The following is a 25685-nucleotide window of genomic DNA, read 5'->3' on the forward strand; positions in this document are numbered from 1 at the left end:
GTGGCTAAGGCACACGCCTGCGCAGTGCTGCTTCTGCGGTGGTGGGGCGTCCCCAAAGCTCGGGGTAGGGGGCGTGGCCTAAGAGGCGCCTGCGCGGAGGCAGTTGGAGGGAGGCCCGATTCCCCTTTGTTCGACTTCGCCATTTTGCGAGGCAGCGGCAGTGGCGGCGGCAGCGGCGGCTGGAGCCTCTGATTGGGTTTCGGGGTCCGGTACTGGAGCCAATCAGCGCGGGCAGCGAACCGGGGGAGCGAGGCACGGTGAGTGTGAGGAGCCAATATCCAGCGGCCCAGAGCCGGCCCCAGCGCCCCGATTGGCGGGTCTTGCTGACCACTCAGGAGAGGCCCAGGCGCCTGTCGAGCCCCGGGAGTCGAGCTGAGTCTAGCCGAGCGGGGTGACCTGCTGCCCCGGACCAGAGCCTGCGAAGCTCTCCGGGGCACTCCCCACCGAGGCCTGCAGGGGGCCGCCCCGCGAAAGGATGGCGCCCTCGGGAGCAGGCATCTCGGGACCCAGACCCGCGCAGGGTGCCAGGGCCAGTTGGGGATGCGTCGCTGTTCTCCCCGACCCTTTGGCCCAGTTTCTCGGGCCCCAGACCAGGGGGTGTGGGGTTTACCTGCCACAAGGCCCCTACGTTCAGGTATACACCCACTTGGGCCTAGGCAGTTTCCTCCTGGTCTTTCTGGCCTCACAACTTAAACCTGCCCTTGCACTCAACACGCGGCGGCCCCCGGGACGGGAAGTCTTCCCCCCGCGGGGCCCGCGTACCCCTCCCCTCCGTGAGCGGGTCTGTCCTGTCTGCAACCCTCCTAGGTGGGGAAGGAGGACCGGGGAAGACGTGCGCCGTGGCCACCGGGCCCCGCGTGCAGCGCGGAGAGGGGACCGGTCCGCCCCCGCCTCGGCACTCTGCGGGCCCGCCCCCGCCGTCCCTCTGCCGGAGGGGTGGGGGGCGGGGAAGGGGTACGTTAGTGCGCCCCCTCCTCGGACCCCGCTGTGCCCCTCCTCCTAGCGCACTCCCGGGTCTCCGGTCCCGACGCCGTTACCACCCCCTTTTGGCTCGTCATTTCCTCTCTTCCCCGCCCCGATCGCCGGGCAGAACCGCACACCTCCGTCCTGGAGCCCATCCAGGCGGTGTCCCTTCCTTGCCCGGGCTGTAAGCCCCTGTCCATTCGGTGCCTGGAACCTCGCTCTTAGAAGATTGCGAGCTCTGTGCATTCCTTTCCCCCGAGGCTGCACAATTTGCTTTCATTAGTCTTATCTGTTGTTGCTCATCTCGTGGATTCTGTAGGAATGTACAGTTTCTTTTCCTTTCACCTTTCTGTGTCATTTCGAACATGTCAGACTTCACTCGTTAGCTTGGTTCACAGCCATCTCTTGGTTTGTTTTTTTTTCCCAGTATGTTGACGTTTTCTTGGGTATTTATAGAAACAGTCTTCTGGGGTTTTCATTAGGGTGAGAGGAAATCTCCTTTGACAGCCAAGTATCGAACAGTTAGTATAAACCAGGCGTCCATCTGCTGCGGGGAGAGTGATTAGCGGTCGATGAGAACCTTCCCAGCCTGGTGGAGATTGACAGGTGAACAGGTGATTCATCTGTCAGGGTTAGTGCTGTAACGGGGCCAAGTTCAATTCTGTGATGTGTAAGCTAACGACAGCCTCGGTGGAAGGCCAGCATTGCTACACTTTTAATTGGCCTTGAAGGATAATGGGATTTCTTTGGGGAGGAAAGAACGGAAGAGCATTGCTCACAAAGAGAAGAGCATGTGCTGAGGCGCCAAACTTTGCTGTGTGTTCGGGGGAAGAAGAAAGTATAGGGCAGTGGGCATTTGTGACAGTTCAGTAGGTTGGGAAACGCAGTTGGTAAAACCACTTGTATATTTTGATAAGGGATTTTTCGGAAGCAGTTATTTTGTGGAGATTTCAGAAGAAGTCTAGAAGCACTTTCCCCCCCCCCCCCCCAAGTTTGGAAAAATAAGTTACTGGCCTATGAGATTCTGCTCCACAATAACAACTGACTTTGGAGGGGAGGAAGGGAGATTTTTCTCCTAGGACTTTAAAATTTTTTACTCAGGTGAAGCACAGTACGGCAGTCCTTGTTACATACAGTCAGCCTTTAGTATATGATGCCTATTTTTATAATCACATTTACTGAAGTCATATAACTGGTAAGTTTCAGAAAGCTACTTTAGTGCTTTTTCCACTACTAAAAAATTGGGGACACTTTTGTTTTCATTTTTTGCCATGAATTTTTTATTGTTGAACTCATTTAAAAAATTGATTTGTAAAATATCTGATAGATGGGGCACTGTGATTTAGATATTTTTTTAGAACGTTTACATTTGCCTTTGGAGAGGATAAATACCTTGGGACTTAAAAATGGTAGTATGTGTCACTTTAAAACCAGCAAACATTTTTGCTAGACTTCTTTCTAATAGACAGTTATTGTCTGGTCATATTATTGCTGAACCCCTCTAGAAACCCTACTTATTTGTAAAAGAACTTCCTTGCCTGGAATTTTGAGTACAGTAATCTGACCTTTAGCTTCTCTTGACATGTGGCCTTTTAGCCTGCTGTTTTATATGTGGAAATTTTTCTCTTTGTTTTTATGGTATGTCTTCATTTGGAGCACTCCATTTCCTTCCACTTGGTCATGTGTAGATCCTACTTGTGCTTAAGACCAGGTCAGATGCCACATTTTTTTAAAGACTTCATGTCTGTCCCCAATTTCTGTCCTTTAAATTCTTTTGTTCGTTTTTTTCCTTTAGGGATTGCGTACAGATTTTTACTCCTTTACTAAATTTAAAGACTATCTGAAGTTAAAAACATATAGTTTTCCTTTTATTTCTAAAACCTTCAAGACAGTGTTTGACAGGTGGTCCATCATTAGTGGAGATTACGCAAATTCGGAACTGCAATCCAGAAACCTTTTGGATGATGGGGATACCAGATAGCTCTTTGTTCTCTAGTCTTCTATCAAACATAGATCAGGACCTGTTTGTTAAGTTGTGAAGTCAATTTAGTGGACCAATGCTGGTAATTTTTTACAGTAGAATAGAGAATACCACCATTCATCTTAAGTTATACTTACAAAGATCAGTCATGAAACTTTTACTTACTTTTTTGAAGTATGTTCTAAGTGCATTTGTGATAGAAAATGTGTTTCTTACTGTGAGCTGTCAAAAAGTTTAAAAACTGCTCTTCCAGTCTTTGCCTGGTAGTGACGATCAAATATGATAATTCTGCAGGATTTTTCACTTGTTTATTAAGATTGAGTTTCTGGTTGAGTTAAAATGTGTGTTGGTCCAAAACAAATGGATTTCTAAGTAGTTCGCTGCGTTTCAGGTTCTGTACCTTGAAGTGAGGAGGAAGAGATTTTCTTGCTAACCAGAATAAACATATGTTCTTTCTGTCTTTGAGGAAAAGACATTCAAACTTTGAATTAGGAGCAAGAACTAGACAGACTAAATCCGGCTGACTTAATTCTGTCAGAATGTGGGCAGAAAAGCACTTCAGGAAAGACGATGTCAGTTATATTGCAGTTCTGCTAACTGAAGCCCACAATAATGGGAACATATGGCTTCACAGAAGCTGGTGGCGACCGTTCTTCACCATTGGCAGTCTAAATATCATGCTCCAAGCTGAATCACTCCCTCATTAATATATGACAAGAAATTGCTGTTAAGCTTGAAACCCCTTCTGTTTTGACCCATCAAAGTATAGTGGATTTAAATGTTTTTAAGTTGTAGCATTTGTATTATGAGGATAAACTAGTTAAAAAGAAAACCTGCATGACATTTTATCAATCATTTCTTTGCACTTCCAGTATGATGTAAATTTCTGGAAATTAGGGGTCAAGGGAAAAAATCTCACACAGGAAGGGGACTGAAGGTGGAGTGGGTTGTTAAAATACAGAGGACATTGCTTCCTGATCCTTATTTTATTAATCAACTCTTTTGAGATATAGTTTAGACATAAAGGATAATCATTTTAAGTGTACGTTTTGATGGATTTTGATAAATTTATACACAAATGCAACCACCACCATAATGAAAATATAAAACATTTTATCACCCCAGAAAGTTCCACATGCTCTATCCCAGTCAACTTCCCTCTTCCACCTTTTCCATTTCCAGGAAACTACTGATCTGCCTTCCGTCTCTGGATTACTATTACCATCTCAGGGTTTCATATAAATGAAATCACACTACTCATGACCTTTAATTTTTAATTTTATTAGTTTAGAAACATAAATGCATTGTGTATATTGCAGTTAGAGACAAGATAGAATTTAGGAAAGACCATTCACTTCCCTGGAAAAGCCACTTAATCTGGCTGAAATTCTGGTTTTCTGTTTCCAGAATCTCTGAGGAGCCAACTCAGTCAACCAGTTTAGAAGAGACATATAAAAACCAGAAGGCCGATTTGCCCGTATGCAGTGAGAATTAACTGTTAGGTTTATTTGTGTTACTGATCATATCTGCTCCCTGTTGGCTACTGTATATGAATCCAAATTAAAGCTAGATGCATGTTTGGTGAGCATTCCATTAGAGCAGGGGTGGTGAGATGAAGAACCACATGGCCATATATACTGTGGGGCTCAGTGGCATGGTCACCCTGCCACTCACTCACGGCTCTTACACTCTTTATACTCTGTACCGATTTGTTATAAGTAATAGACTTGATTGAGTTTTATTAGATTTTCCTCCCAACATTTAGTATAAAATATTTTAGATATACAGTAAAGTTGAGTTTTATAATAAACACCTGTGTGCCCGTCATCTAGAATCTGCTCTTAATGTACTGTACTTGCCTTTTTAGAGAGGTATCTGTATATATCTATGTTTAAACTTAACTTCACCCATCAGTGCACTTCTTCCTAAGTATTTGGGCATTCACAAATACTGAGCCACTTAACAATCATGGTGGGTAATTCATCTCATCCACCATGTGTGGATTTGTGGGGAGAGGTACATTGCTTTGCTGCTATGATGTGCAGCTCATGTAATTAAATGTAACTCAAGTGTAACTGTCACTCAAATTTTAGAATTTATGGAGGCCTGGAGAAAAGTTTGGGAGAAGATTTAAAGTTTTTAAATCAAGCCTTTATTCAGGGTTCTCATTATTACTTCAGTTTATTTAATCGTGTCCTTATTTCAAAAAGGAGCTTTCAGCTGTTAAAGTGTATGAGAAGAGTAAATGTGGGCCTTGACTGCATATTTCATGATATTTGTTGCTGTTATTCAGTCGCTAAGTCATTTCCAACTCTGTGACTCCATGAACTGCAGCACGCCAGGCTTTCTTGACCTTCACTATTTTCCTGAGTTTGCTCAGCTCCTGTCCATTGAATCAGTGATGCCATCCAACCATCTCATCGTCTATTGCCACCTCTTGCCCTCAGTCTTTCCCAGCATCAGTCTTTTCCAGCGAGTCATTTCTTCATATCAGGTGGCCAAAGTATTGGAGCTTCAGCTTTAGCACCAGTCCTTCCAATGAATATTCAGGGTTGACTTCCTTAAGGATTGACTGTTTGGATCTCCTTGCAGTCCAAGGGACTCTCAAGAGTTTTCTCCAACACCACAGTTCAAAAGCGTCAATTCTTCAGTGTTCAGCCTTCCTTATGGTCCAACTCTCATATCAATACATGACTGCTGGAAAACCCAAAGCTGGCTTATATGGACCTTTGTTGGCAAAGTGATGTCTCTGCTTTTTAATTCACTGTCTCGGTTTGTCATAGCTGTTATTCCCAGGAGCCACTGTCTCAATTTTGTGGCTGCAGTCACCGTCCACAATGATTATGGAGCCCAAGAAAATGAAACATGACACTGTCTCCACATTTTCCCGGTCTGTTGGTCATGAAGTGATAGGACCAGATGCCATGATCTTCGTGTTTTGAATGTTGAGCTTTAAGCCAGCTTTTTCACTCTCCTCTTTCACCTTCATCAAGAGGCTCTTTAGATCCTATTCACTTTCTGCCATTAAAGTGGTATCATGGGCATATTGGAGATTGTCGATATTTCTCCCGGCAGTCTTGATTCCAGCTTGTTCTTTAGCCAGTCAGGCATTTCACATGATATGTACTCTGTATATAAGTTAAAGAAGCAGGGTGACAATACACAGCCTTGACATACTCCTTTCCCAATTTTGAACCAGTCCATTTTTCCATGTCCAGTTCTAACTGTTGCTTCTTGTCCTGCATACAGGTTTCTCAGAAGACAGGTAATGTGGTCTGGTATTCCTGTCTCATTAAGAATATTCCACAGTTGTGATCCAAACAAAGACTCTAGCGTGGTCAGTGAAGCAGATGTAGATTTTTTTTTTTTTTGGGGGGGGGGGGCGGGGAATGGGGCGGAATTCTCTTGCTTTTTTTTTACAAAATTTTTAATGTTTGAAGTAATTGTAGAGACACAGTATCATTGTGATAAAATGATAAAGACAAAAGAATCCTTACTCTTTGGAGGCAGATGCTGAAGTATTTATGGAGCTATGAAGTAATAAGGTGTCTGGGATTTGCTTCAAAATATTGCAGTCCATGGGGTCACGAAGAGTCAGACTCTCAACTTGACGACTGAACAACAGCAATGCAGAGGGAGGGTGGGTGGAAAAATAGATGAGATATATGTGAAATAAGATTGACCATGGGTTGAAAATTGTTGAAGCTGGGTGATTGCTATGGGGAGTAGGTGGAACATTATAGTGTTCTCACTATTTGGGGTATATATTTGAAAATTTTCATTAAAAAAAGTTAAAAGTAACAAAGGGTGGGGTATTATCAGGCATTCAGATTCATGGCTGAGGAAAACGTAGATTCTTTTCAGAGAAAATAATACCCTTGATACGTAAAATTTTTTTCTTTAATCTGCAAATAGCATTTATGCCATTTCTATAATTCCTTTTTATTTATTGCTCTGGATTAAAGCCCAAACTCCTAAACCTTCTCTGTGTCTTTCTTACTTAACACTGATAAGCAATCTGTTGGACTTCAGATCTGGGTAATTACGAACTAACTAATAAATTCTAAAATTTTAGATTGCATATCACATGTAGTACAAATGTGTTACAAATTAAAAGCACAGTTCTCTAAAGTACATGTGCAGGCCTGAAGTCTGTGTTAAATGGGCCTTGTAAGAAAGTGATACTGTAGCTTAATGAGAATTTCTAAGGTGCAAGTGTTGCTCTAGTAGTACTGAAAGGGAAAGTTGCTGATGAGTAATGACTAAGCATTTTTAAATATGTTAAATAGCATTATCAAGATGCTATTTAACATATTAAATGTTAATATGTTAATGCATATTAACGATGGAATATCTCGGAGACCTTAACTAACACTCTCACTCTACTTTCTTTTCTTCCCTCTCTAATAGGAGTGCATCTGGCAGTCCTCTAGGGTCTCCAGAGTGACGCTGACTGTGGACAGGACTCTGATTTGGAGGGGCCATGGAACAGTATGCAGCAAACAGCAACAGTTCAGCAGAGCAGATTGTTGTACAGGCTGGACAGATTCAGCAGCAGGTATGGAAGTAAAACTGCTTTAAACAAAATGACAGCAATGGAGGTGATGATAACACTTCTCAGTTCTAGATTTGAGAGGCATCGGATCTTCTAGGGGGTCTGGTGATTTGTGCTGAAGTACTTTTTGAAGATTGGATTTATTGATATTTCTCTGATTTTCTCTGTTCAGAAGTCTATCCAGTCCATAACTACTTCGAATTTGATGTCATGGGTTCCCGGTTTAATAAACTGCCCCCTTTTATCTTAGTAGAAATCAAAAATACTTAGTCTGTTTTCAGATGGAGCTTTGAAGGGTGGTTTTGTTTTCCTGGATTAAATTTGGTTGTTTCTTTTATTGATTAAGCCAACTTGTGGTCTGGTAAGGCTTTGGCCTTACCAGATAGACAAACCAAGATAGCTTCTAAGAAATGCAGTATTTAATTTGATCCATCACAGTGTTTATTTTGAAAACTTTTAGTTCAGTATGAGGATAATAGGTATCCACACTTAAGGATAAGCACATATTAGAAAGGATTTCTGCTGCTGCTTTATTCCTAATTCAGATAGGTTGCTTTCTTGAATTTATACACAGATTACATTTTCTGATTATATATACCTGGGTTTGTTTTAGGAAAACTTCTCTTGTTTTTTCTCCCTAGAAGAAAATAAATTGATTGTGCATTGATTTGGCCTGTAGGCCAAAATTGGAAATGTTTTGTTTCCAAAATGGGACCTAGATAATATAGAAAAGTCATTAGTCGGGGGGAGGGAGTAGGTGGGCAGTGGTGGTTTTGATGGTGAGTTGTTCTATCTAATGACCAAAGGAAGGAGCTACTTTTTATTAAAAGAGATTAATTGTCAAAATTCCTTTGCTGGCTTTTCCTTCCACAAAACTACAGCTTCTTTCAGCTGCCTTGATAGAAAGGGAGATTCCACAGAGAACCCTCCATTCATTCATACCAGTGCCCTAGTGAGTGAATTCTTGGTCTGTCTGAAGTTACTACTAGGGGTAATAAAAATTAAGTTGAGTCTATGAATACATTGCTTCTAAGGTAGTCCAACTGAGTAGGAGTAATCCTAGTTTGGGGACATGAGAGCAGTGACCTCATGAAGATGTTTTTGTCTCATAGTGATTGCTTTATTCTTCCTTTCTGGTGATTGCATTCAAGTTCCAGAAGTTCTTCATTGTAGCTTCTAGGCTGCTAAAACCGGATGAACTATTTTGTTCTTGTGAACTCATTTGAGGAAATAAAAAGAACATTAAAATAACTGCATGCAAAAGGATCAAATGCTTAATTTTGGAGGGAAGGACTGCATTAAAAATTTTTTGTTAATAATGTCAGGTACATCGATGTTTTTGAGTCATGGAAGTGTATTTGAGTTCTGCTCTGGAGACAGAAGACTGTAATCTGTAATTTATAAGACAGAAGTCTGTAATCTGTTACCTTCAACAAAAAGCTTCAGTATAGGGAGTCTCCAGTTTGAAAGTCCTGTGTAGGGTGGGGCTATTGAAAGAAGACCCTTCCTCTCCCACAAGAGGTAAGGTGATCTCATGTCTTGAACTATACATTTCCTTCCTGACACATTTCAAGCTCTTCCTGTTCCTGTTCTCAGCAGCAGGGTGGTGTCACTGCTGTCCAGTTGCAGACTGAGGCCCAGGTGGCATCCGCCTCAGGCCAGCAAGTCCAGACCCTGCAGGTAGTGGTGCTCTCTCTGACTCTCTGTAAGCACTGCATGGACTTCTCTCCTCGTGTCTGGTGCTGTTTGTCGTCGGATCTCACGGAGGGACGGCAAAGCCAGTTGCATGACTTTGATGCTGCTAACTTGTCCTTGAGGCTTATAAGATGCCAGTATCCTAATGTGTTGTGCTAAATCATGTAGTGACGCTGTATCAGTTTTCTGAAAAGTGCCATCTGGCTAGTATGTTTTGGGGGGATACCTGAGAACAAATCAGTGAAGAAATTCTTACAAGTGGCATTAGAACTGATTTAGAGCTCAGATTCTCTAATAAGATTGCATGGTAAATTTTCTTTGTATTACCATAATAGAGAAGAAAATGTATACATTTTACTAGGCTAGATTGTGCATTGTTAAAAGGACAACTCAGATATAAAATAATGATTGCATTTGACAAGATTGATCTAATCACTGAATCTTGTTAATCTCTGCTATCCTCTCTACTTTTCTTGGGGAAGTCGTGACCTTATTATTGGATCTGCAGAGATTGCCCCATAGCTCTTGGTTGGACAGAAGAGAGATACGCTGTCTGTAAATCTTAGGTATTATAGCCACTGTAAGAATTCCTGCTTAAACAATGCAGTTTCTTAACATTATGTATGACCAAGTTAAATACCTAAATTGGGGTTAAATTTGGGCCAGTTCTATGTAAACAGAAGAAGCAAAACTCTTTTCTGTATTTATTAGGTTACTTTAACTAAAATGACCATATTTTTGAGAACATGGCAAAGTTCAAGTAGCCTGCCTTTTTTCCTCCTCTGAATGGAAATGAGTAGGACCTAGAATGTAGAACTGGCATCTCACTTTACTGTTAGTGCTGCTTAGCAAGCATCCTGCAGTGAACTCCCTTTTGTAGTCATTTCACTTTACCCTTTCAGCCCTACTCCCACGCCTGCCACTCTTAATGTTTGATGATATACAGCCAATTCTAAACATAAATTAAGCTGAAATAAGCTGAGTTTGTAGGTATTCCCAAACTATTCAAATCTCAGAGTTCAGCAGCTTGATACTCATGTTTTTCATGCTTGCTTCATCTTATTGATACATGAAACAGTATTGTCGTTAACCACTTGTGGCATGGGAATGTGACATGCTCCTAACTGTATGGCTTCTTGTCTGATGCATGTATCCTTGTGTCATCATATGTTGTAAGAACAGCAGGTTCCTTGGAGTCTCACATGGTTCATCATGTGCATATGTAGCCTGTCAGTGAAGGGAAAAGTGAAGATGATGGATAGCCAGAAAATTACAAAATAATTGCCTTAAAACTTGTTTCCTTCTTATGCAGATTTTAAAGAAATGGAAGCACTTTATGGAGATAATGGAAACCTTTCCTCTAGGGCTCTGATTATTTGTGGAGAACTTTAAATACTTCTTTCAGTTAGTTATGCAATAAATATTTTTAAAAATCTTTCCTAATAGAGCATGTAGAAGCATTAGTATAGCAAAGGGAATTTGATTTGGGATGGGGAAGTGAGGGGAGAAAAGCAGAGGAGAATCAGATTGTAAAGTCTTTAAAAAGTAAAGTGGAATTTGTCAAGGAGCAGTTTAACAAAACACAGAATTTGAATGTTCCTAAAGATTCCAATACGCTCATAGGGGTGGGGAGGGCTTAATATCTAATCTACTAATCTAGGACAGATTGATCTTTTAACTAATTACTGTTATTTGAACACACTTTCACTGACATTGAGAATGATTATTTCAGATATACAAATTTTATTTTGATCTGTTACAAATAGTTCCTCAAAACAAAGATAGAATCTGAAAGTTTTGGATTTTCAGCGATTCTGTTGAACATTTCAATTCACATCTAAAGTGGTTGGGTTTTGACTTTCAGAATGCATTCAGATAGCTAGACATTTTTATATTGGGACTCAAGATGTTACAGCACTTTCAGTGCCCTGGGTTTTAGAATGATCCATTTACTCATTAGAGATTGAAAGTTGAGAGTTTTTTGGTACTGTTGAAAATCTGTATAATTTTCATGCTTTTTAAAGCTAAAAGAACTATGCAGATACTGCAGGGTCCAGTGTGAGCAGTCCCGCCGCAAAAATTGTAAATTGACCAATATATTTCTAGGCATTTATACTAGTAGGCTCCTTAAACAACAACAGGACAAGAATTATCAGTGGTGAGGTAGAGGGTAAAAGGTATGTGTTTCATTTATGCTTGAGAAACTGTAAGGAGGAAGGGTATTCTATATAAGCTTTTGGAGCTGCTTGATACCTCACCTGAAGTCATTGCCAGGTACAGTTTGATTTACTCCTTCCAAATTACTAAGAATTTGCAGTCCAACCACCATCAGCCCTCCCTTTCATTGCCTACTCTCCAGTCTTCACCTGAGACTATTCCTGGATATTGGACTAAAAAGGCAAATAGTCTTGATGATTTGATTAAATACTTCTCATGAGTTTAGCCTATAGTTGATGATAAACACTTTGTATCTATTGAGACTTCCCAAAGACTCTGCTTATACCCCATTTTATCTGACTTTTAAGTATTCAGCTTGGCACTTAGTTACAGATACTGTATTTTTGAAGAAGACTGCTTGAGGATGAGGACCTGAAATTATTTTCTTAGTGTCTCTCCTACTTTTTCCTCCTCTAGAAAGACAGCAGAGTAGTTGCAGTGATTGTCTTTAGGTAAAAATCATTTTGTGTCTTATGTTATTTCATTGTTCTTATTTTACTTTATTCTAGGTCCAGGGGCAGCCATTAATGGTACAGGTCAGTGGAGGTCAGTTAATCACATCAACTGGCCAACCCATCATGGTCCAGGCTGTTCCTGGTGGACAAGGTCAAACCATCATGCAAGTACCTGTATCTGGGACACAGGGTTTGCAGCAGGTGAGTGGTATTAAAAAACAAAAAAAAAGAATTTTAGAATATCAGGATAGAAGTTTTAAGAAATAAGTTGTTACAAATTGAAAATTGATATTGTATTTAATTGCTTCTTAACCTTCCTTTTGCATTTAGTTGCATTTAGTCAGTTTCCCACCTTTGTAGTGTCAGTAATAGAAAGCACAGCCATGGAGAAATAGGACGTTTCTGGTAAGGACTAAGTATTAGACATGATCTTGAATCAATGTAGGTAATATAAAAAGAGAGCTTGCTAAGTCATTTCAGTCAAGTCCAGCTCTGCAACCCTAAGGACTGTAGCCCCCCAGACTCCTCTGTCCATGGGTTTCTCCAGGCATCAGTACTGGGGTGGGTTTGTTACCAAAAGAGGATGGAGGGTCTGGCTGCTCACTACTCAAAAGCCAGTAAACAGGCCAGGTTGCTGGAAGGGACACAGGGAAGTTTGCTTTGTTTCAGATGCTGGCAACCAGGGAGGGGAAGGGTGGTGGACATCTGTCCAAAGTCCGACTTTCTCCCCACCTCCCTGCCAGTGGCAACCAGTGAGGCAAGAGCTTTTATAAACAGGAGGGGTCTACATGCAGGAACAGCACAGTCAGCTCTGACAGTCATCTTCAGATTGCTCTTCAGTGGCCCAACCACCATCATCTTCGTTGTTTTAGGTGTAGTTAATCTTCAGCTCCAGGGTCTTTGTTCCCATTTCTTTGTGGCCAATTCTTAGAATTGTGGCAGCTCATATCCTGGTTACAGTCTGGTCATCATGTAGTTAACTTCTCCACCTGGTGTTTTATTGTCTATAAGACAGCTCACAGGATATAGCTCAGAATATTACCTGTAGACCTTGAGAAAGAACAAAAGGTCCTTGACTATGCTTAATGACTACATTGCTATTATTAGTCTCCTTTGACTGTTTTCCTTTGTTTCCTCATTTCTCACTTCTCTGTTTAAACTTACTGTTTGACTCAAGTTTTCCACAGACAACAGGCAGGCAGAGGACATGGGTAGGGGCAAGGACTATGGAGTCCTGTTCCATTTCAGGTTGCCATGCCCTCCTCTAGGGCATCTTCCCAACCCGGGATCAAACCCACATCTCTTATATCTTCTGCATTGGCAGTCAGGACCTTTACTAGAGCCATCTGGGAAGCACTTACAAAAAGAGTATCTAGTTTAATAAAAGTCATCATCAATGTGTTCTTTGTTGGCTCTTCTGGGCACTGAGGGGGGAAATGTATAGTCTGCTTTGGAGATTGTTGTTTTGGGTCAGAAATATTATCCTTTTCATTTCCTTCCATGTTATTTATAACTTATCTAGCCAAGTGATGAAAATATTTCAGTCTAAGCCTATCACACACACCTCAAGCTATACTTAGAGCAAAATTTATAACCTTGAATATTTTAAAAGAACTGGAAATAAATAATAATTTTTTTTTTTTTAGGAAGTTAGGACAAGAAGAAAATGAGCAAAAGATAGGTTAAAATTAATGAAGTAGAAAACAAAAATGTAAAAACTAAGTAAAAGCTGATTCTTTAAACAGACATGTAAAGTAGTTAGGTAAATTCACTGGAAAGACTGATTCAGAAACAGAAAACAAAAGTAAAATTACAGGCATTTTTATCTCATTGGCAGAAATTTAAAACACTGATTATATCCAGTGCTAGAATGGGTGTAAAGAAAATGAAGTACATTATTTTTGTTGATTTTCGAATTGTAAAGTCCTTTTGGAAGGTATCTCGCGCTTGAATATTTAAGCCTTTTGATGTACCTGTCCCACTTAGGAGAATCTATTCTGTAGGAAGAAAATATAAATATGTAGGAAGAAATATACAGAGACATTTATTGCAGCATTATACTAGCAAAAAAAAAATTGTAGCCTGAGTGTCTGTTGGTAAAGAATCGATTGAGTACATCATACTGTATTCATATGGTGTATTATGTCCTTGAACTTCCTCGGTGGCTCAGTGGTCAAGAATCTGCCTGCGATGCAGGAGGCGCAGTAGACTCGGGTTCGGTCCCTGGGTTGGGAAGATCCCCTGGAGAAGGGAATAGCTATCCACCCCAGTGTTTTTGCCTGGAGAATCTCATGGACAGAGGAGCCTGGTGGGCTACAGTCCATAGGGTCACAAAGAGTCGGATACGACTGAAGTGACTCAGCACACATTATGTCCTTGTTAAAAAGGATGAACTGTTGACTTTGGGGGAAGGGTTAATAATGAAGTATTTTTAGTGAGAAATAATTTACAGAGAAGTATATGCTTAAGTCATATCACCTTTGTATTAATAACTAATAGCCAGATCCCAGTGAGTGTGTGTTTGTGTATATATATATGTTAATGAACTTTTTACTAAAATTTTCTAAAGCTGCTTATATCTTCTGTGATTTCATTAATATCTTCATTTTTCTGGAGTAATGTAATATGAAGTGAAGTGAAGTTGCTCAGGCATATCTGACTCTTTGTGACCCCATGGACTGTAGCCTACCGGGCTCCTCCATCCATGGGATTTTCCAGGCAAGAGTACTGGAGTGGGGTGCCATTTCCTTCTCCAGAGGATCTTCCCCACTCAGGGATCGAACCCAGGTCTCCCACATTATAGGCAGACTGTCTGAGACACTAGTTGAAAAAAAATTGAGCCATGCTTGATAACCAAACTTTTAAGTTTTGCATATTCCCTTGTAGTTTTGTGCACACCTCTTGGGCATAGTTGTATACAAGCATATAGTTTTATTGTTGTATTTTTGTTTTACTTCCTTTTATTTTTAAATTCCTTCGTAATAGTCATTTTGATGAATCAGAATTTGTAATTTTCACTGTGTACTTAGAGATTTTTTGTGTTTTTTTTGCTTTTTGCTTTTATAGGTAAGGTTACTATAAATGTATTTGAATTTTATAGCTTTATTTTTTTCACTTGAATTTAATCTTAGGGGAATATTTTTGGGAGTGGAGGAATTGGTTGGGCAAAGGGTAAGGTCATTTTTAAGGCTATTAGCATATTTTTGCCAAGATAGAGTTGTAGTCAGGATTAAAAATAGTTTCTACATTTCTCCATGCATAAATGTATGAGTCTTTAAATACACTTCAGCGTGCGTGCTTGCCTCAATTTCACACTGCTATTTCATTTCTGTCCTTCCTCTCAGTGCCTCCTCTCCAGTCCCCCCACTTGGCATGCCCTCTTCTCTGTTGAATAGAAACAGTGGAATACAGAGCTAGGAAGACTGTATCAGGAATGCAATGCCCTGAATTCATTTGCAGGTCTGCCATTAGACAGACTTTTTGCTCTCGGCCAAGTTCTTTGATTGTTGGTTTTCTCATTTGAAAAATGCAGTTTATATCAGGTGATTGCTAGTGTTCGTTTCAGCTGTAAATTCTGTGGATTTTGTAGGATTTTTGGCCTTTAAGAGAAGACATTGAAAAGATTATCTTATTCTCCTCACTCCAGGCAGCACTGTTAACTAATCAAACCATCTTGGAAAAATTATTTTCTGTTAATGTTGCATGACATGGCTCTAGGTATGATTCCATAGCCTTCCATAAAACACTTAAAATTTCAATCCATTTTTATTAGAGGTTACTTTAGTGTGTGTTTTTTTGAATAACCATGTCTTTTAGAAGTGTACTTCACCTTTTTTTGAATTGTACCTTCTGTTTTAGAATTCCAGTTAAACCTAGGCTCTCTCCTTAGATTAAGATCCATGGCGTGATATAGACAATGGAGTAGAGAGCCAAGTAATGGGAGTAGAGAGCCAAGAAATAGATGTAGGAATATTGGAAATTGGTATATAACAAAAATAATATAAAGTTTCAGTGAAGAAATGGTTCAAGAATGGTATCAAAAAGGAAAGTTGATCTCTACCTCATACTATGTCAAAAATACTTGCTAGATAGATTACAGATCTAACTATAAAAAAAGCATACTTGGAAACTTATATTCTGTTCATAGGAATATTTTCTTTATGATGTGGGGTAGAGAAGAATTTCTTAAAAACCAAAAAAAAAAAAAACCATAAAATTTTATAACTTAAAAATTTGGTGTATGTCAAAATATATGGTAAAATAAAGGTAGAAGACATAATTTGGAGAAGATATTTTTAACATTTAATGGGGTTTGTGTCCAGAATACATTTTTTAAAATTCTTTATATGTGTTGATATGAAAGTTACAGTGGAATAGAAAAATGGGCAAAGAATATGAGTAGATAGAAGAGGAAACCCTATTGACCAATAATAGGTATTCCTTGCTATCCAAAATAGGTAGAAATAGATCTAGATAACCAGAGAAATTTCTTGTTTGTTTATTTACCAACATTTTCTAATTTAGTTTGTTAAATTTAAGTGTTGACTGCAGAGGTATGTAATACGATAATACCCCTTTCTGTACAAAATCTTTTAAGGATTTTATGTGTGTGTGTATTTATAGAATTCCAGCTGGAAAGTTTAAAAGTTACTTAATAATTTTTTTCAATATTTTGTTATAAAAAACATCAGACATAGACACAAGCAAAGAGAATGATACGGTGAATCCTCATCACCCGTTTTAACACACAAACTAGTATTTTACTGTTTAAATCTATTTTCATCTATTTTCCCTGACTCAAGGATTATTTTGAATATATACATTACCATTTCATCTATCAAAAATACTTCAGGGTGTATTTTTAAGTGAATAAGCTTTTAGAAATATATTCCCAATGCCAGCAATATCATCTTTAATATCATCCAGTATCCAGACAGTGATCAAAATTCCCCAGTTTCATAAATGGAAAACAAGCTCTCTCTAATTCATAAGAGAGCAGAACAGGACTTGTGTTTTTTTTCCTCTCCAGAGCAATTCCTGCCTTCTAGATGAATTTGAGTAACTAACACTCCAGGACCAATGGAGACCAGTGTCAGCAGGGCGCTAATCTTGGTGTTCTCTTCTGCAGATACAGTTGGTCCCACCGGGACAGATCCAGATCCAGGGTGGGCAGGCCGTGCAAGTGCAGGGCCAGCAGGGCCAGACCCAGCAGATCATCATCCAGCAGCCCCAGACAGCCGTCACTGCTGGCCAGACGCAGGTAACTCCACTGTCTCTCCACGGCATCAACAGAGGAGCACAGCTGCTTTGGGAGGGTCAGACAACTGGGTAGAATATTTCACATGTAGTAGAAATGGGGAAGAAAACTATCACAAAAATGCCTTTTTCTTAAAAAGCACTGCGTGGTCCTTTTTTCTTGTGGTGTCTTTGGAATTATTAAATTGTGTCATGATTTGTTTCCTCCAGACACAGCAGCAGATTGCTGTCCAGGGGCAGCAAGTGGCACAGACTGCTGAAGGGCAAACCATCGTCTATCAGCCAGTTAATGCAGATGGCACCATTCTCCAGCAAGGTACGAATGCCCCGCATTTCTGTTGGACTTTTGGGGGCATCCTGTTCATCTTGAGCAAATGACTGCTTTAGAAATTTTGTGGTGACCTCTATACAACGTACTTTTAAAACAACAACAAAAATGATTTCCTTTAAGTGTCCATTGATAGTTAGTTCCTTGTCACCAATATGTGACCAGTGTTGACTCCATCTGTAGGAGAAAACTACAGTAGCTGTTAAAGGCAGCCACTATGACCCTAGGGATTATATAAGATTTTTATTCTTTCTAATAACTGTTCTCTAAATGGAAGATTAGAAATACGGAGTTTCTTTCGTGGTAGAGAATATATCACTGCTGCTTTTTTTGTTTTTCCCCCTGGCCACTTCATTATTAATTTATTCCAGAAGACTTATATGACCACTGTGTATGTAGCACATTACTGAAAACAGTTTTCTTCTCAAAGACACTCTAGTCTAGTAAGCGAGACATGAATGTGACCAAATAAATACCGTGCAGAACCCTTGTTAGTGGTATGTCTTCTGTGACTGCAGGTTTGACTTGGGATTAAAATTTGGCAGTAGACAAAATCCAGTGAGTGCAGGCAGTGTGCTGTCCTATGACCAGAGAGAGCCAGAACAGGGATCGCTCAGAGAATGATAGACACATCCTCAAGTGCTGCTGTTGAAGTCTGGGGGCTTGGCATGCCTGGTTTAATTTTAAGATTTAGTCCTGTAGCTGTCTGACTCATTGTCAGTTTAGAGTAAACAGTTTTTTAAAAATCTGCATCCTGAAGCAGGTCATTTATAAAAGAACAGTGGCTATAGCTGAAGTCAGACTGACTTACAGAAAGGGAAGCCTCCAAAATATTTGGTCACCCATTGAAAACTTTTTCAACTCTGTATGAGTAGTTTTATCAGAACTAGAACCCATATAGTTACTAACATCTCTAAACTTGTGATTACTTGGATTATATACAGCAAGCAAGGCAGAGAATGGAAGAGTGCCTTTTCTCCCCTTGTGCTAAAAGCCCATGTTTTTCCAGGATTAATACATGTGTGCCAGATAGAAGAGGGACTAACTTTGTTCCCTTCTTTCTGTATACCTGTTTTTGTTTGTTTGTTTTATGTTTTATTTTCTTAAAGTTACAGTCCCTGTTTCAGGCATGATCACCATCCCCGCAGCCAGTCTGGCAGGAGCACAGATTGTTCAGACGGGAGCCAACACCAACACAACCAGCAGCGGCCAGGGGACGGTCACTGTGACGCTGCCAGTGGCAGGCAACGTGGTCAATTCAGGCGGGATGGTCATGGTAAGAAAACTGCTTTTTCATTTCATTGTCTGTAGTTTATTTTTCCACGTATCTTTGTCTTTGAAAATTTCTTCAGCTTGTATTTTAAAATCTCTCATGAAGCTCATGTATAATCCTGACCTCTTAAGACTGAGATTCTTAAGACACAGTGGTCTACTTTTACAATAAACATTACAGTAAACCATAACTCATTCTGTGCACCTACTGTGTGCCAGAGACTGTTCTACGTGCTAGAGATATAGCAGAAGAAAAGCAGATGTAAACATTCACTTTTCTGAAATCTTATTCATAAGTGAAATGAAGAGAGTTGTAGACTGCTAATCTTTGGGAAGTAGAAAATATACGGCCCAAAGAGGGTGAAACAACGTTCAGAATTAGAAAGGTGTAGTCAATGGAGAAGGCAGTGGCACCCCACTCCAGTACTCTTGCCTGGAAAATCCCATGGACGGAGGAGCCTGGTGGGCTGCAGTCCATGGGGTCGCTAAGAGTTGGACATGACTGAGCGACTTCACTTTCACTTCTCACTTGCATGCATTGGAGAACGAAATGGCAACCCACTCCAGTGTTCTTGCCTGGAGAATCCCAGGGATGGGAGAGCCTGGTGGGCTGCTGTCTATGGGGTCACACAGAGTCGGACACGACTGAAGTGACTTAGCAGCAGTCAATAGAGAAACCAAAAAAAAGGTATGATGTAAATATATTGGGAAGAGGGGAAGGAGAGGTGACTGTAAACTCATATGTCAAAATAGTGTGTCAGTGTACAGTACCTAAAATGGGTAAGCTAAGAAAGAACAAGTATTAGAAACCTACACAGAAGTGGAGGAGTCCACTAGAAGAAACAATGTAACCATTTAAAGTTGTTGTTATTGGGAAGGTAGTGGAACCGGATTTGTTCCGGAAAATGTGGGTTGAATTGTATAGTAAGTTAACAATTATGTAACTAAACGCTGTTAGCGTCACTGGGTGGATTTGAACCTACCTTCCTTTGTGTTCCCTTGTGCTCTTTTACTGCCTGTGATTACTGTTCATGACCATTAGATGGCAGCAGACATTCTTAGAAAATGGAGCTGTGCGTGAACAAAAACCTGGACAGGGTTATATTGTTTCTCAGTGTGGGTCCTTGGCCCCCTATTACAGAATCATCTGGAACATTTGTTTAAAATGCAGGCCTTAAGTGTAAATGTTCTCCAGGAATCTGCATTCAACAAGTACCCTATAAAGGTACTCGTCATAGCATTCAGAAGAACAGGGACCAAGAAATTGTTTCCCATGTCCATACTTCATGTTACTACTTAATAAGCTCTGATTTTGCTCTTCACACAGATGGTACCTGGTGCTGGCTCTGTGCCTGCAATCCAGAGAATCCCTCTCCCTGGGGCGGAGATGCTTGAAGAAGAGCCTCTCTATGTCAATGCCAAACAGTACCACCGTATACTTAAGAGGAGACAAGCTCGGGCTAAATTAGAAGCAGAAGGGAAAATTCCAAAGGAAAGAAGGGTATGTATAACACTGGGACGGATACAGGATGAGAACAGCAGGGTTCTACTTTTGAAATAACCTTTTATGTGGTTAGTTTCCTGGAGTACCTTCCAGACTTTGACATAAGATAGCTGTTACCTTTTGTAATGGTACTTATTATTGCTATATGGAGCTGCAACTATAACATTTAAAAAATAACTACAACATAAATAGCATTTTATTGTTGTTGTTGTTGTTTTTAATCTTCCGTAAAGTCCAGAGGTGGACTTACTGTCTGTCCTGGTGGCTCAGACAGTAAAGAATCCGCCTCCAGTACAGGAGACCCAGGTTTGACCTCTGGGTTGGGAAGATCCCCTGGAGAAGGAAAAAGTGGTTACCCACTCCAGTATTCTTGCGTGGAGAATTCCATAGACTGAGGAGCCTGGTGGGCTATACAGTCTGTGAGGTTGCAAAGAGTTAGACATGACTGAGCGACCAACACAAAGTGCAGAGACCTATTGTCCTGGGCTGTGGCAACCCTCAGGAGCATTCCCCTCCCATCTTACTGTGCTGATTGCTTAGTGTGCTGTCCGTAGTCCAAGATGACCACTGGGCTCTAGCCAAGGAGCAAAAGGAATAAGGAGACTTTCTTTCAGGGAAACATTCAAAAAGTTCATAATCACATTAGCCAAAATTTAATTACATGGCCACACTTACCTGAAAATAAGGCTAGGAAATGCCGTCTCTTTAATGAGACTGTACCAGCTAAAATTTGGTTTGTTACTGAAGCAAAAGGGAGGATATGTATTGGGGGGTAGGTGGTGATCACTGCTATATCTTTGGGGAATCTGTATTTAGTTATTACTCATTTGGCATTTACATTCTTGTGATAGTTAGATACGGTTAGCTGCTGTTTGTGTTTTCTCCAAGATTTCTCCATAATACAAGGTCATAATTGCCCCTGGTGGCTTTGATCACAGCCATTCTAAACTTTTGAGCATTGGAGAGCTCTGCTTGCTTTTAGCTAGTAACTTGGTTTTTCTTGTTTTAGAAATACTTGCATGAGTCTCGGCACCGTCATGCCATGGCACGGAAGCGTGGTGAAGGCGGACGATTTTTCTCTCCAAAAGAAAAAGATAGTCCTCATATGCAGGTAAGAGGATTTATACCTTTTATTCTTAGCTTTGTTGCCTTGACTCTTCTTGGGTGGAAGCCTTCACAGTGTCCTCTTGCTATTTTCACACTAGGGTCTAACCAGTCTGTAAACTAGATGCAACATTGTGTATCTTAGAGTCCCTTTGTTTTTAAAAGAACTAAGGTCTTTGATCCAGTGGCCTTTTTCCTCTGTCTTTTCCAGTTACTACTATTAATTCCTTCTTGAAATTCTCACTTTTTTTGATTTTCAGAGAGTAAGTTTATTCCCTAGTGTAGTAGTAGCAGCAGCTAACACTTAACTGCTGTGTGCCAGCCATTATGTTAAGCACTTTCATAAGCATTTTATCATTGAATCTTTACAACAGCCTTGACCCCCATGAGGTAAGAATTATAGTTTCTGTTTTACATTTGAATCTGAGGTTTAGAGGGGTTAAGTCATTTGCCTACAGTAAAATATCTAATAAAATGGTACAACTGAAATTCATACCTAGGCTGTGTAATTCCAGAACTTAGAGTCTATAGCCATACTGGTTCTTACATCTAATTTCACTGATTGTATCTTATTGGCATTTCTAGTCAGTGTGTCCAAAGTAGAACTCTTGGTTTTTATTCTATTTTTAAACCTAAACCAGACATTCCTCTCAATAAGTCGCATGTCCCTTCACCCAATTATTAAAGCTAGAGTTGTCCAGTTTTGAAGTCCTCTTGGTTTTAACTCTGTTCTCTGAATCAGCTTACTTTTTCCCTCCCAACTGCGGTCAGGCTAGTCTAACCCTCTCTTTGCTTCAGTGAAGGCAACAGCTGTCTGGTCTCCCTTCTTCCCCTCTTGTGCCCCCTCTAGTTCACTCTCCACATCTTAGTGTATGTATCATATCACATCACCAGCCTGCTGCCTTGCACGCCTGCCCTTTTCCATTTGCACGTACTGAAATCCAAAGTGCTTACCATGGCCAGCCCGGCCCTCCCTGTAGGACCTAGCTCCCACCCACCTTTGGCTGTATTTCCTCCTGCTTCTCGGTCTTCATGCTCTTGCTCTACTGTTGAAGAACCTCTGTCTTTAAAATAGCTTGTCTGTAAAGCTTTTCATGCCATCCTTTTGCATGACTGTCTCCATATCTTTTACGTCTTGGTTTCAATCTGAGGCTGTATCCAGAGGTCTCTTCTACTCCATTATTTTCTCACATCTTCCTTTTGAGTGTAGTAATAATCATTTTATTTGTGTAACTGTGCAGTGGTTGTCTACTCTAGACTATAAGCTGTGTAGAGAGTCAAGAATTGTTGTTCCCCATTGTATTTAGCATAATACCCATTCAAGAATGAGCACCAGTAAAGTTTTGTTGACTAGGCTCCTCCCATTATTCTGTTCCTCCCATACAGAAGCTTTATTCTGAAGACCCATCACATTCCAGCTTTACTGTTGTCCAGTCTGTCTTTATAAGATAGTGCTTTTTTAATCTCAGTGCTTAGTGCATGGTGAGAACTCAGTAAATGTTGGTTATTGGTCTTCCTCTTTGATCAAGACTCAGCCTTTTGTCCTACCACCCCTAGAAATGTTTCAGCTTTTTCTTGGATCATGCCAGTTGAGGCTTCAGAGCCTTGGTGTGGAGGAACTGAAGGTGGTTGTTATGTAGTGGGTTTTTGTGTACATGGTAGCACTGCATGGCTTGCAGGATCTTAGTTCCCCGACCAGGGAGTGAATGTAAGCCACAGCAGTGAAAGCACCAGACCCACCACTGGACTGCCAGTGAACTCCCAAGGACTGATCTTCGTCTTGACGGTGCAGGTTTTTTGTAAAGGGCAGGCAGCAGGCAGACTTTAGTGGAAAGAAGATTAAGTCGGAGCCAAGAGATTTGAGAATTAATTCTTGCTGGGCTTGTCACTAACTTTTTGATTCTAGTCCAGGCTTCAGATTTATCTGCAAAATGAGTAGATTAAAGTAAATAAAATCCAATGTCCTTTCCAGCCCTGCCAAGTGCTCAGTATTTAAATAATAAAAATATACAATATCACTTGGTTTCTCTAGGTCTTTTAGCCACCTAGGGATCCTTAATCCTTAAGTGTGTAGAGCACAGCACAGGTGTTAAAAAAGTGAGATACTCTTCAACTCTGGAGTGTTCTGTCATGGAGTGCCAGGCCAGACTTGAAATCTTTTTCTAAGAATAAGTATGCAGACATAGTGTTTGTGTACTTCCCCTTGGTGATAAGTAGTGAGAGCCATGAATTCCCAGTTGCTTTTGCAAAGGACTTTTTTACTGTGCTTTCTTTTGTAGGATCCAAATCAAGCCGATGAAGAAGCTATGACACAGATCATCCGCGTGTCCTAACCCCAGGCCATGTGATGGAGCTGATCAAGGCCATATTCCTCACAGTTTCCCACTGTTCCAGGGAAAATGATCAACTCGCCGATGGGACACTGACGATCACATTCTGCCCTTTTCTACAGGACAGAAACCACTTAGTTTTTAATAAGTGGCTCAGTATTATAATTGCAAGGATGTCTGGCAAACTGAAGTTGCAAGCCTTGTCTCACCCTTTCAGTCAGGACTTATCTCAGACTGTTGCTGACATTGACATTTCATGGATTGGGATGATGCAAGGGACTCATGCCAGCCCAGCAGCACACACACAGCACTTGTGTTGACTGGTGACGCCAGCCAGCCATCTGAGCAGAGGAGAGCAACCTTCTCAACCTAACTGCAACTGGGGAAGCTGCAGCCCATTACTTCCCACAGATTCTGAACAGTACCCATCCCTCTAATGGGGGATCTCAGGCTGACTGATGGACCTTTTCTATTCAGAGATGGTTTCCAGGCAAGGAAGCTCCATCTCATGATATGGAAACAATAAATTCTGAGATAATTCATCTAATCTGTGGTAATAATAAGAATCTCTTCTACCCAGATGATAGATTGGGATTTTTGGACTCCCGCCAAGAAAAAGCTAACTCTGGGGATAGATTGATAAAAGATTCAAGCACTAAAAACATAAATTGCTGGATCTCTTAGCTTTCACAAGGTGTGGTCTACTTGTCTGTCTGGTGACAGGTCATATCGACCATAGTTCTTGCTGAGGCTACTTGTAAGATGATTTTGAGGGTGCTGGACCTTGAAACTGCCTTTCCTTAGTAGAAAACAAAATTATACAACTTCTGTGCTGAAGTACTGAGGACATGTACAGTAACTCCAAAACAGCAAAACTAGAGATTTTCAATCATAGGCTTTGTGACAGCATTTGGGGAATAGAAAGGTTCGTATGTGTTTCAGTCCAGAAGGACAAAGAGTAGTATATATCCCTTGTGATGTCATATAGCATGATTCGCCAGTGGATGGATGCCTGGGATGGATCATTATAATGAAGAGAAGAATTTACATTTATACTATAACCTTTTAACAAGCATGGAAAGGGAAGTCTGAGATTTGACCTTTGACAACTTCTGGAAAGCACTGTTCAGTCAAGCTAGCTGGGACATAATCCAGGTTGCCTGCTAGAGTGTGAGGTGGATGTTGGCTTCACTCCTGCTGTGCTTTGTGCTAGCCCAAGAGAGTGAACATTCTCATTCTTCCCGTGGCAGCTGATTCTTTGGTACCAGTTTCCGTTCATTTCCCCTTTTCTCCATAGGTCTTGTGCAGAAAGGCTTTCACTTTGCATCCATGTTCTGGGGGTAAAGTACAGATTGGAGATAGAGATTCCTGCAGGGTCAGGAGCAGGGCTGAAGCCCCCAAAGTAGGCTGTGCCTCAGAAAAAAAAAATGTTTCTTTTCTAGATGTGGAACCCTGGGAGAACTAAGGTGATTTCAGAAGAGTTTTTGGGTTTTGTTTTTTTTGTTTTTTGTTTTTTTTTTTTAGAAACAAGGAAAACTTTGTAATTCTTTCCAAGAACATTTGGTTTCAATTTCAATACCAAGACTAGGGATTGGCTCTTCCTTTGATATCACTCTAGCTGTATTAAGAGGGAAAAGAAATTAAACCCACCAAAGAAAACATCACAAAAGGAAATCAATGTAATGGTACAAAACAGAGGTACAGAGCTGTGCAGAGAAAGCAGGAAGTGAAGTATCTCCCTACTCCCTTGAGTCTACTCATCTGACCCTTTGGTGTTGACTTCATTTGGTAAGCCCCATCTTCAGATGACAGATTACTAAAAACAATGAGGAGTTTTTATCCTTTGGTTTTGTTTAGGAGTCTTCAAGATGCAGAGTTCAGAAGAAATTCCTCAGAACTAATTTCTAGTACTTAAGCCAACAACAGTTCTAAAATGCTATTTATTTGTGTCTGTAAGATTGTACATATACTACCAACCTCATACTGTTGTGGATTATTTTCTCACAAATTTGGGTTTTGTTTTTT

At 40.6% G+C, this 25685-nt stretch overlaps 1 protein-coding gene across 9 annotated transcripts; it reads left to right on the forward strand.

Annotated features, from left to right (window-relative positions):
• The first annotated feature begins 87 nt into the window (after positions 1 to 87).
• On the forward strand, positions 88 to 25314 carry NFYA (nuclear transcription factor Y subunit alpha). 9 transcript variants are annotated; one of them, XM_027524622.1, is made up of 10 exons: positions 88 to 257; positions 7355 to 7502; positions 9096 to 9182; positions 11921 to 12067; positions 16995 to 17126; positions 17333 to 17438; positions 18578 to 18726; positions 20050 to 20223; positions 21236 to 21337; positions 23610 to 25314. In XM_027524622.1, the coding sequence occupies exons 2-10, from the start codon at positions 7428 to 7430 to the stop codon at positions 23661 to 23663; spliced, it is 1026 nt and encodes a 341-aa protein (XP_027380423.1). In that variant the 5' UTR covers positions 88 to 257; positions 7355 to 7427; the 3' UTR covers positions 23664 to 25314. The 9 variants fall into 9 exon arrangements, with proteins under 9 accessions (XP_027380423.1, XP_027380418.1, XP_027380422.1 ...); XM_027524617.1 differs by having other exon boundaries at positions 90 to 257; positions 18560 to 18726; XM_027524621.1 differs by having other exon boundaries at positions 90 to 257; positions 9096 to 9179; positions 18560 to 18726.
• The last annotated feature ends 371 nt before the right edge of the window (positions 25315 to 25685 follow it).

This window comes from Bos indicus x Bos taurus, chromosome 23 (assembly GCF_003369695.1).
Source record: "Bos indicus x Bos taurus breed Angus x Brahman F1 hybrid chromosome 23, Bos_hybrid_MaternalHap_v2.0, whole genome shotgun sequence".
In the NCBI taxonomy this organism is placed as follows: Eukaryota; Metazoa; Chordata; class Mammalia; order Artiodactyla; family Bovidae; genus Bos; species Bos indicus x Bos taurus.

Coding starts and splice junctions, on each gene's coding strand:
- NFYA (XM_027524617.1), top strand. CDS start 7,428: ATGGAACAGTATGCAGCAAACAGCAACAGTTCAGCAGAGCAGATTGTT. Junction 9,183..11,920: donor AAGTCCAGACCCTGCAGGTA/GTGGTGCTCTCT, acceptor ACTTTATTCTAG/GTCCAGGGGCAGCCATTAAT. Junction 12,068..16,994: donor GGACACAGGGTTTGCAGCAG/GTGAGTGGTATT, acceptor TCTCTTCTGCAG/ATACAGTTGGTCCCACCGGG.